The sequence below is a fragment of the Chlamydotis macqueenii genome, chromosome 17 (assembly GCF_036417535.1).
Source record: "Chlamydotis macqueenii isolate bChlMac1 chromosome 17, bChlMac1.mat, whole genome shotgun sequence".
NCBI lineage: Eukaryota > Metazoa > Chordata > Aves > Otidiformes > Otididae > Chlamydotis > Chlamydotis macqueenii.
The window spans coordinates 14,376,175-14,387,804 of record NC_141572.1 but is presented as its reverse complement, the minus strand read 5'-3'; the positions used below and the strand labels follow the sequence as shown (position 1 = coordinate 14,387,804).

Sequence of the window (11,630 nt, the reverse complement as noted above, 5' to 3'; positions counted from 1 at the left end):
TCTCCGGCAGCAGGTCCGTCCAGGACGGCTGCGCCCGCTGCCAGTGCATTTCAGGTTTGGCCGCGCAGGGAGGCAGGAGGTCCAGATTCATGAAGAGCGCGAGCGGGAGCCAGCTGCCTTCCGCCAAATCTCGCCTGGATCACAGCGACGATCGGCTGCCCGGGGCAGGGCAGAGCTCCTGCCTCGGGGTGCGCAGGCAGATGGCCGTCTGGAGCACTGGCCGTGCACGCCACATCCTGGGATGCTGCTTTTGAGGCTGGATCTGACCGCAGCACGGCTGCGTGCGGAGCCGCGCGAGCCCTACTGCGGTGGGGAAACCAACCTTGGCCGGAGGCCGGCTCAGCCTTAAGCCAAACTAAAAGCTGGGTTTTATCCCCCCCGCCGGCATGGCTGCAGTTGCTCTGCTGAGCCCTGTGCTTCGTGGTCTTCGGAGAGCGGGAGCCCAGGCGTGGGTTCAGAGGATGCGGCATCGCCCCCAGTCCCATCCCTGCCTCCCCATGCAGGAGTTGGCGCGTGTGGGTCTCCAAATGCCGGAGGGAAAAAAACAAACCCCCGAGGGGCCGTGGGGTGCTCCGGAGGTGCGGGCTGGGCTCTCAGCCATTGCAGGAGCAACTTCGGCTGCTCTCGCCATCCCGCTTTGATGTGTGTCCCCGTACCCCTGGCACGGCGCGGGGGGAGAGCCCCAGGGAGCTGGGGGGGGCTCAGCCCGTCGCCCCCGCTCGCTCCCCTGACTTCAAAGGGCGACAAACGGCTTCGCTGCGAGTCTGAGCCGCAGCAGCGGAGGCAAATCCAAGAACCGTCTCGCAGACGTGTTGAGGGCGGCGGCGAAGCGTGTGCCAGCTGCGTCGCAATCAGCCAGCGAAACGCTCTGCGGTTCCCCGCCCGCCTTTGGGACCTGCTTTCTTCAGCCCCGGCTCCTGTCTCTTCTCCGGGTGCTCCAGTGCCAGCGTGTTTTGGAGCGGCCCTGGGAATTTGCTTTGCCCAACGCTCGCAAGCTTTGTGGTTCCGAAGCCGCTCCCCAGATCCAGCTCCCATTTGGTGGAGAAACGTGGCTCCAGTGGAGCTGGCTGGAGCAGCGGGCAGCTCCCCGGGCGAGCTGCAGAACCGAACCGTGAATGAAAATCACAGCGTAGAACGCAAACGCAGCCGCAGCCCCTCCGCGCTCTTCCTCGCTCCCGAAGAGATGAGCCGCTCGTGACGCAGAAACTCCCGGTAAAGCCTGAGAGCCGAGAGCGGGAGCGTTCCCTGCCGAGCACCCGCCCGTCCGGGGAGGCTGAGAGGGGCTTTCATTAAAATCGGGTTTTCCCACAAGAGCTTGTTCGCGCTCCGGCCGTTGAGGCCGAGCTGAGCGTCGCTCGCAGGCTGCCGCGCTGCTCCCAGGTGCTTGTCGGAGCTGTGAATTCCAGGATTTTATGGGGACGCGCTTTACGGCGCGGTGTCAGGGGATGTACCGACGGCGTGGGTCGCTGCGCGCTGAGCCGGGGGAGGAGGCTGTCGGCAGAGGGGAGCAAAACACCGAAGCAGGACGGGGCGCTGGGCTCCTTCCCGCGCTCCCACGCGCCCCTGGGACGGCTGGCACCCCGTTCCCAAAGGATGCCGCGGGGATGCGGGTGGCCCCGCGGGGCTCGGCGTCCTCAGCAGGGCATGGGTGGGTGCCCGGGGTGGGCGGTGAGGAGCCGCGGCCGCGGGCGAGGGCGCCAGCCAAAGTGCCTTTTCTGGAGCGAGAGCCGGAGTGATTTATCGGGAAGCTTTTAGGGAAATGAGCAGCTGCTGGGGCCCTGCCAAGGCGCAGCCCCACCGGGCTCTGCCCCGTGTCCTCTGGCAGCGCTTGCTGGGGGGGACGGGGACCGGGATGGGGGTGGGAACGGGAACGGGAATGGGAATGGGGCAGGATGGGGATGGGGATGGGGACAGGATAAGAATGGGAATGGGGACAGGGATGGGAATAGGGACAGGGATAGGGACACGACGGGAATGGGAAAGGAGACAGGATGGAGATGAGGAATGGGAATGAGAATGGGGACGGGAATGAGGACAGGGTGGAGATGGGGAAGGGAATGGGCATGGGAATGGGGTTGGGAATGGGAACAGGATGGGGACTGGATGGGGATGGGGGCAGGATGGGATAGGAATGGGGATGGGGGCAGGATTGGAAGGGAGATTGGGACAGGGATGGGGATCGGATAGGGAGGGGAATGGAGACAGGGATGAGGACAGGACAGGGATGGAAATAAGAATGGGAATGAGGAGAGAGATGGGGATGAGATGCAGACAGTGACAGGATGAGGATGGGACAGAGGCAGGGATGGGGAGAGGGGACAGGGATGGGGTTGAGCCCACCCCACGCTGCTTGCAGCGCCAGAGAGGGAAATAACCTTCACAGCTTCTTCCCTTCCTGTCCCAAAACGCTTCTCAGGGCAGCCCCGCACCTCCCCGACACCTTCTCCCATCCCGCTGCAGCACTCGCAAGCTACGATCTCTTTTTTTTTTTTTCTTTCCTTTCCCAGCGAGCATTTAATTAAATTAGCGAGGAGCATCGCCGGCTCGCGGCAGCCGCAATGAGCCATCCCCGGCTGCGGCAGAGCGGCGCGAGGCCGGCGCGTGGGGAACGTGGCCGGGACCCCATGCCGCCCGCCTGCTCCTCCGTCGGGCGCTGCCGTCTCCAAACCAGCCCGGAGAAATCCCTTCCCCCAGTTCCCATCAAAATTAATTGAGCAGCTTTGAAAAGCTGAGCTTGGGGGATCGCGTTATTCCTTTTATCTAATTTTTCTTTGGTGTTACTGTATTTTTCAGCAAATTAATTTGTCCTCTTTCTTTTTGGCCCCCTTGTGTTTATTCACAGTGTCTATAATAGACTGGTTAAAAAAAAAAAGATAATTAAATATATATATAGATATATATCTATATATCTATATATATATCTTGGAGGCCACGTGCCTTCTTTTGGAAACGCCGGTTCATAAAAAATCCAAACTTTCCGCGGGGAGATGGATGGAATTTCATTACGGGCGCGGAGCCTCCCCCGGTTTGCGAGGCAGCCGAAATGATTTCATTGCCGTGGAGCACTTCCCATTTTCCTTTCTCATTTGGACGTTCGCTTCGATTTGTTTGATAAATTATACGAGAGAAAAAAAAAAAAAAAAAGAAGAAAAAAAAGAAAAAACCCCAAACCCCCATCAGTAAAACGCAGCCGATTCCTCCTGGCGTCCCGAAAACCGGCTGTCCCCCCGTCCGGAGGGTGGGAGATCCCAGGCAGGCACAGGGAAATGTGTTTTCCCCATGTGGGGGTCAAACGGGGCTCCAGGAGATGAAGGCTGGGCTGCCCCAGCCCCGACGCCCCGGGGATGGGCTCCCGCAGCCCTGTTGCCCACAAAGGGAACCCCGCTGGCGTTGCCCGTTGTTGGGGGGTCGGCAGCCTTCCCCCGTACGCTCACGGTGCCGAGCGCTTCCCCTGCTTTTATTTATTATTTTAATCTAGCTGCCATTAAAAATGCATCGTTGGGGGCTCGGGGATGCATTAGGCGGGCGCGGGGCCGCCCCCCCCCGCCCCGAGCAGCCGCGATTGCCGCTGCGGTCGGCGCGTTTTCGTCAGCGGGACAGCATCGCTCAGCACCGGGGGGGAGCACGGACCCCATCGTGGCGAGAATTGGGGGCAAGAGGGGTGCTCCTCTCCCTGCCAGGGGCCTCCGAGCCCCCCGGGGGCCCGGATTTTGGGAAGGCCATGCGTTCTCCCCGCTGAGGCGTGTCGTAAGGCCTTAAAAAAATCAGTCGAGCGCCGACGTAAAATATCGGGGTGCGGAGACGAGGAGAGGGGAATAAAACCGCTCGCGCCCATCACGGGAAAGGGCAGCACCCACCCGGCACCCATCGCCCCATCGCTGCCCCCCGCCGCGTCGCCAGGAGCCCCAGCAGCCCAGAGCGCTTCAGAAATCCCAGTTTTATTTCAGATCGGAAACAACCAACCAGGAAGAGGAAAAATAAAATAAAATAACAATAATAATAAATAAAACCCCCAAAACAACTCCGAAGAATGAGAAACGGCCCCAAATCCGAACCAGTCCGGTGCCTGGGTGGGTGCTACATACAGGCTGGGGGGGGTCGAGGGCTCGGGGTCCCCCCGGCTCTTCCCAGGGTGGCGGGGGGTGGGGGGGGGGTGTCAGCTCAAAGTGCATCAAGCAGGAGGTCAGCGTCGTCCCCCCACCCGGCGGGTGGGGAAACTGAGGCACGGCGCGGGGGTCGGGGTGGGGGTCTGGGTGCTGGGGTTGGGGGCGTGGGGGGTGGTGAAATCCAGCCCTTGGCAGCCAGGTCCATGCAAACGCTCCCGTCGCAGCCCAGAGACCGTCTCCGGCGCGTGTATTGCTTAGGGAATGATTTGGCTTTTATCGGAACTAGAGAGCTACAGACGGCGTATCCCACGGGATCCACGCCGGGGGGGCATCCCGCCCGCGGCGCGGGGAGGGGGCAGCACACGGGGCTCCATGCACCGTACATGCACTTACGGGTCAGGGTGGGTTTTGGTTTTGGTGTGGGTTTTTTTGTTTTTTTTTTTTTTTCTGGCGAAGGTTTTTGTTTGTTTGTTTGTTTGTTTTGTTCGGCACGTCTTTATCCAAGTTTCCCGCGTTCCACGTCCAGCCGTCCCATCGCGTCGCCCCGGGACGGCGGGGACCCGGCGAGGGTCTCCCCGCCGCGGCTTCGCCCCCCTTCCCGGAGCCGGGGGCGGGGGGGGGGGGGGGGGGGTGTGTCTGACTCGAATATGGATATACAGATATATACGTATCGCTATGCCCCCGCTATGGGCGCGGCTCAGCGGCGGCAGGCGCTCGGGCGCGGCCCCCCCCCCGCCCCCCCGCTACTTCATGCCGCTGCGCAGCACCTGGTTGGCGGCGATGAGCATCACACTGATGATGAAGGCGATGGCGAAGGCGCAGATGAGGCTCTTCCGCACGCAGGTCTGCCGGATCTGCTGGCTGGAGCAGGCTGGGGGGGAACGGGAGAGCCCGGCGGTCACCCCCACGCCACCCCGGGGACGCGGCGGGGTCCCCGCGGCACCGGCGGCCGCGCGGCACTCACTCTCCACGTCGACGGGGCACTCCTCGGCCGTGCCCATGTGGCTCTCCTCCTCCGTCATGATGATGTTCTCGATGTCCTTCATGGAGAGGTGCTCGCAGAAGGTGTCGTACAGCAGCCGCTTCAGCTCGTCCACCGTCAGCTTCTGCATGTCGCACTGCGGGCAGCGGGGCGGGGGGCTGACCCCGCGGCCGGGGGGCGCGTGGCACCGCGGGGTCACCAGCACCCTTGGTGGCTCCGAGGAGGGGAACCAGGCGGGCGCTCGCGCCGTGGCGGGGACAGGAAAGCCGTGGGCTGGTGTAAGCCCGACGCTAAACCTGCCGCTGATCCTGGTTCTAAGCGTAACCTTGGCCTAACCCCAACCTGGAGCCTGGGTTTGACCGTCGCCCTAACCCTGACCCTAAACCTGACCTTAACCCTGACCCTAAACATAACCTTGACCTAACCCTAACCTGGCTTGACCCTCACCCCAACCGCAAACCTGACCCTAATCCCAACCCTAAACCTGATGCTAATCCTGGTTCTAAACATAATCTTGACCTAACTCTAACCTGGAGCCTGACCCTAACCCTGACCCTGAACTCGAACCTAAACCTGACACTAATCCTGGTTCTAAACATAACCGGTCCACTAACCCTAACCTGGAGCCTGAGCTTGACCCTCACCCTAACCCCAGCCCTGACCCCAGCCCTAAACCTGACTGTAACCCTGGCCCTAAGCCCGACCCTAAACCTGCTGCTAATCCTGGTTCTAAACGTAACCTTGCCCTAGCCCTAAGCCTTACACCAACTCTAAGCCTGACCCAGAGCCTGATCCTAACCCTCACCCTAACCCCAACCCCAACCCTGACCCGGACCCATCCCCGGGGCTCTCGGCGTGGGGGCCGGGGTGCTGGACCCCCCTGGGTGGGAGGTGGGGGGGGGGGGGGTCCCTACCTTCCAGAAGACGGTGTCAAAATCCGTGCCGTGGAATTTCTCCGGGATGCCCGAGGTGGACAGCTTGGGCCCCAGTAACGTCACAAACTCCTCGAAGTCCACCTGCCCATCGCCTGCGGGACACGGGGGCGGCCGTCACCCCCCCGCCGGGCATGGGGGGATGTGTGACCCCCCCCACCCTGGCAAGGGTCCCCATGGGGTGCTTGGGGGTGGGGGGAGCACCCTGCCTGGATTGCATGATGCTCAGCTGTACCCCCCTCCTCCTGCTCCAAGCCTCTGAGGTTTTTTGGGGGACCCCACTCCTGGGCACGGCACCTGGGGGGCTCAGAGCCCCCCCATCCCACCACAGAGTCGCTAACGCCCACCCCCGACGGCCCGGAGCGGCAGCTGCTGTGACAGGACCTCGGATTTCACCAGGCAGGGACCCCCAAACCGGCTGGGGACCCCCAATCCCAGCCAGGCCCCCGTGGCTGGTGAGGGACCCTGAAACCAGTTGGAGACCTCCAACACCAGCTGGGGAGCTCCAGCAAAGTCAGGGGTCCCCCAATATCGGCCAGGACGCCCAACACTGACTAGGGTCCCCAGTGCCAGCTGGGACCCCCCCCACCTGGAGCCCCCCCCAGTCTGTCTGGAGACCCCCAATGCTGGCTGGGGGCCCCCCAAAATGAACCAAGGACTTCAGCACTGGGTGGGGACCTCGAGCAATGTTTGGGGTCCCCAACACGAACTGGGATATCCAAGACTGGGCTCCCCAGTGCCACCTCGGACCCTCAGTGCTACCTGGGGACCCTCAAGGCTACTTAGGGCCCCCCATGCCCTCTGGGGACCCCCAGTGTGAACTGGGACCCCCTCCCCAATGCTGGCTGGGGACACCCAACACCACCCAGGACCCCCTCAATGTCAACTGGAACCCCAGTTCCAACTGGGACCACAATACCATTTGGGTCCCGGTCCCGAGGCGGCCGTGACCCCAGAGAGGGGACATGGGGAGGGGACAGGGGACACGGCCGCGGCGGGTGCTGGCGGCGGGGCTGCAGGGCCGGGGCTGACGATGAGTAACGAAGGGCGCAGCGCCTTGGCAGCGCTGCCGGAAAGGCTTTTAAATGGGGACGGGGGAGAAAAAAAAAAAAAAAAAAAAGGAAACCAATAAATTAACGAGCTCATTACGGTTGTGACGCGAGAGCGACAGGGACAGGCCAATGGCGGCCCGGCGGGCGGTGGGGGCACGGCCAACGTGGCCAAGGACGTGGCCCTGGTGACGCCGACGGCCGAGCCGAAGGTGTTGGGCACAAGGCAGAGTCCGGCTCAGGCCCTCCCGGGGGGGCGGACACGGGGCGAATGGGGGCCGTTCGGCAAAGGGCGGGGGCCGGGGGGGGTCCCGGGTGGGGTCCTACCGTCCATGTCGAGGCGCTGGATGATGACCTCCAGCTCCACCTCGTTGGGCATGTAGCCCAGCGAGCGCATGGCCGTGCCCAGCTCCTGCTTGGAGATGAAGCCGTTGCCGTCCCGGTCGAACACCTTGAAGGCTTCGCGGATCTCTGCGGGGCGGGGAGCGGGGAATCAGGCCGGCCGACCCCCTCCCAAAAGCACCGGCACCCCTCCTCCGGTCCCGTCCCCACGGACCCCCAGCGCCGGTGGCCTGCAGTGACCCGCGCCCCCTTACAGGGGGGAAACTGAGGCGCGGGGAGCGGAGAATCCTGGCGGATCTGGGGCTCGGGCTCAAAAACAAGGGATGAAGCGGGGAGAGGCTGCGCCGAGCCCCGAGGGCGGTGGGGAAACTGAGGCACCACGGCTGCCGCGCGCCCAAACCGGCGCCCGTCAGCTCCAGCCCGCCTCCCGCCACGCTTGGGGCTCCGCGCCATTTTGGGGAGAGTTTCTGCTTTTTCCACGTCCCCTCGCCCCCGGCACGCGGAGCTGGATCCAGGCCGATGGGAAAGCAGGGAGCAGGCAAGTTCGTCTATCCAGGGAATATCAGGAACAGGGTTGGGATGGCGGCGCCCCGCTCCCTTCGCCAGGCGCCGGGCAGTGGAAACGCCGGCTCTGCCGGCTGCTGGAGGGTTTCGTGCTGGAGGAGCCCAACAGGAGAAATTTTGGGATTTTTTTTTTTTTGGGGGGAAAAAACCGACGCAGGGCTGTGCCATGGATCCCCAGCGCTTGGGGACATCCCTTCCCGGGATGATTCCAGGCGGCGACGTCTCCGGAGGTGTTTTGGGGGAGTGTGGGGGGTTTTGGCCTGTGGGAAAGGCTTCTCCACAGCCCACTCGTGCATGCACGCGCACACGCGCAGCGATGCCGTCCATGCGCTTGCACACGCAGGGACGCGCGCACGCCCACGCTGCAGCGCTGCTCCGTTTGTGCGTGCGCGCACACACACACGCGCACACCCGGCTTGCAGCGATGCGCTTGTGCACACACGCACACGCAGACAGGTTGCAGCGGTGCACGCACGCTCGCCTTCCAGGGACGCTGTGCTTGTGCGCACACGCGTGCTCGCTGCAGCAGGGCTGTGCACGCCGCCCCGTCCTGCTCTGACGCCGTGCGTGCGCGTGCGCGGCCTACAGCGGAGTTGCATGTGTGCACGCACGTGCTGCAGCGAGGCTAACGTGCTTACACACGTGTGCACACGCGCTGCAGTGAGGCGCCATATGTGTGCACACGTAAACACGCACAGGTGCACCCTGCAGCGAGGCCGTGCACGTGCACAAAAACAGGCGAGTGCGCCCGCACACGCGGTGCAGCGGGGCGCTCCGAAGGTGTGTGTGCGCACACTCGTGCACACGCGCCTGCACACACTCGTGCGCACACGGCCCCTGCAGTGAGGCTGGAAACGGCCACGCACACGCCCTGCGGAGCTGCGGGCACACACCCACGCCCCCGCATGCCCGGCGTGACCCCGTCCCCCTGCCCGCCCGCGGCTCCCGGCGAGGCCGTGGGGCTGGACCCCCTCACACCTCCCCCCCCCAAACGTGGGCTCCATGCCTCAGTTTCCCGGTGGCGTCCCCGGGCCCAGCGCCAAGGCCCCGCCGCCCCCTCCCGCAGCCACAGCGTGGGGCTGCCCCCTGCCTCAGTTTCCCCTGCGGTGCCGGGGCAGCGATGGGGGCCACGGGTGCTGCAGCCGCTTCCCCCTCCCCCGTGGGGGTCCTGTGGGGCACCCCGACACGGGGCAGCCTGGAGGCACCACCAGCTCCCTCCCCGCCGCTTCCCTCCCCCCCCCCCAGCAAACTTTTGGGCTGGAAAAAGCCATTCTGGTGACAGCGAGCTGAGACCGGGCCCACTCCTCACACGGGTGGGCACCGGGACACTGTGTGGCCGTGGGGGGGGGGGGGCGCTGTGACCTGGGTAGGGTGACACGGGTGGGGGGGTGACACGAGTGGGGCGACACGGATGAGGTGACTCAAGAGGGGTGATACGGGTGGGGTGACACAGGTGGAATGACATGGGTGGGGGTGACACGGGTGGGGTGACACGGGTGACACCGCCACTGTCATATTATGACAGCGGGAAGGGTGCACGCCGCGGGGGTGGGGGGAGCGGGGGGGGTCTCCAGCCCCACGCCGCCACAGCCGGTCCCTGCCGTGTCCCTGCCGCCACGGCCGCCACACCGGGACCCCCCCCACGCTCTGCTTCCCCCCCCCCCGCCGCCTTCCGCATCCCGCTCCCCTTCTGCCACCCCACGGCACCGGGGAAAGGCGGGGGGGGGGCCCGGACCCCCACCCCCCCCCGAGCCCCCGCACCCCGGGTGGGCCGGGTGCCCCCCCCCCCACCCCACTCACCCTCTAGCTCGTCCTCGGGGATCTCCACGGGGCTCTGCTCGGCGAGGATGCTGGGGACGGTGTAGATCCCCCGGTACATCAAAGCCGCCGTCACCGGGTGGAACGGCATCTTCGGGGTTTGCCCCAAAAAACAAAACCCAAAACAAAAAAAACCCAAAACCCCGAAGTTTTAACCCAAATCTCTTCGGGAGCGAGGAAGAGGAGGATGGAGCGGGGGGGTGCCCCAGCCGGTTAAGCTAAAACCAAGTTACCGGTCGCCCGCCGCCCCCCGCCCGGCACCCACCGGGCGCTCCCGGGTGCCGAGCCCCTCACCGGGGAGTCAGGGCGGGAGGGGGGGGGGGGCGGGGGAGGCTGAGGTGGGAGGGGGGCACCGGTTTCCCCGCCGAAGTGGGAACGGGAGGCGAAAGCATCCGAGGCACCGGCTAAATCCCGGTAGCGGCGGCGGGGGGGGTGGGGGGGGGCTGGCCATGCCGCTCCGGGCCCCCCCCTGCCCCCCCCAAATAAACCTCCGCCAGCCCCGGGCCGCTCACAGCCCCCAGGCCGGGCCAGGCTCCCCGGCGGGGCCCGGCATGGCGGGGCCGAGGCTGAAGGCGGCCTCTTCTTCCTCCTCCTCCTCCTCCTCCTCGTCTTCCTCCCCGCTCGGTGTCCCGGGCAGGGCCGGGGCTCGGCTCCCCGCCGCTGGCTCAGCCCCCGCGCGGCGCACACGCCCCCCCGCACCCCACGCACGCCCCCCCCGATTCCCTCCGAGCATCCTCCGAATCCGGTTTGGAACGGTCCCGCCTGGCAAACGGGGCTGCGGGGGTGCGGGGCGGGGGGGGGGGAGTTGCGGTAACGAGGGTGTCACAGCCACCCGTGCGCGTGGCCACGGCGGTGGCACCCCACCCGTGTCACGCTGGCGGGGCTCTGTGGCACCCCGCATCCCGGCAGGTGGCACCCCGGGGGGGTCCCCACGCGTGGCACCCCCAGGACCCCGTGGTGCTGCGGGGCCGGACCTGCTCCCGCCCCAGTGCCAAACTGGTGCGAGAGGAGCCGAGCGGGGCCGGCAGCGAAGCCCCTCCACCCCCACCCCGTTTCCAGCAGCCCCCCCACTCGCCCCCCCCCGCGCCTTGACCGCGTTTTTCCCCTCCTTTCTCACTTTGTTCCCGGGGGTGGGGGTCCCGCTGTCCCCGCGTGTCCCCTCGGGCGCTCACCCCCCACCCCGGAGACGCCCGAGAGCGATGGGGAAACTGAGGCGCGGCTGGACAGGCCCCAGATCCCCCCCCCCAAATTTCAGGCTGGGGTTCCTGCCCCTCCAATCCCATCATTAAATCATCCCCCCCCCCACCCCCAGGGACCCCGCAGCCCCCCCGGCCGCGTGCTCAGCCCTCGCCAAATCCCGTTCGAGGCCACCGGGAATTAGACGGCTCCCCAAAAACCCAGCGCCCTTCCCCGGCCGCGCTGCCCGTGCAGCCGCCGGCTGCTTTTAACCACCTGGGGTCCCCTTTCAGCTGTTTTTAAGCTGGGAAAAAAAAAAAAAAAATAAAAATTCCTTCTCCAGCAGCGGAAAAAAACACCAGGGCCGGCCGCGCTCCGGCGCCGGGGGAATTTCGGGGATGATTAAACCCCCGCTGCTGCGGGGTGTCGGCTCCCAGGGCAGGATGCTTCCTCCTGGGATGTCGTGGGATTTTTTTTTTCCATTTCTGATCAAACTTCATCCTCCATCATGGCTTGGGACGGCACTGGGGCATGTGTCCCCACAGAGAGTTTCCAGTGTCTAATATTACGGTTGAGCTCGCAGCACAGCCCTAGGGGGGAGGCGCCGATAATAAGAAGAGACTTTTGGGGAGACAGCAGCCCAAAAAGGCGAAGTAACCTC

At 65.1% G+C, this 11,630-nt stretch overlaps 1 protein-coding gene across 1 annotated transcript; it reads right to left on the bottom strand.

Moving 5' to 3' along the window:
* Positions 1–4,622: 4,622 nt before the first annotated feature.
* CABP7 (calcium binding protein 7) lies at positions 4,623–9,928 on the bottom strand. The gene is made up of 5 exons (XM_086761598.1): positions 9,776–9,928; positions 7,397–7,540; positions 6,003–6,115; positions 5,071–5,224; positions 4,623–4,977 (listed from the first exon to the last, which is right to left on the bottom strand). The coding sequence occupies exons 1-5, from the start codon at positions 9,882–9,884 to the stop codon at positions 4,850–4,852; spliced, it is 648 nt and encodes a 215-aa protein (XP_086617724.1). The 5' UTR covers positions 9,885–9,928; the 3' UTR covers positions 4,623–4,849.
* Between the last annotated feature and the right edge of the window lie 1,702 nt (positions 9,929–11,630).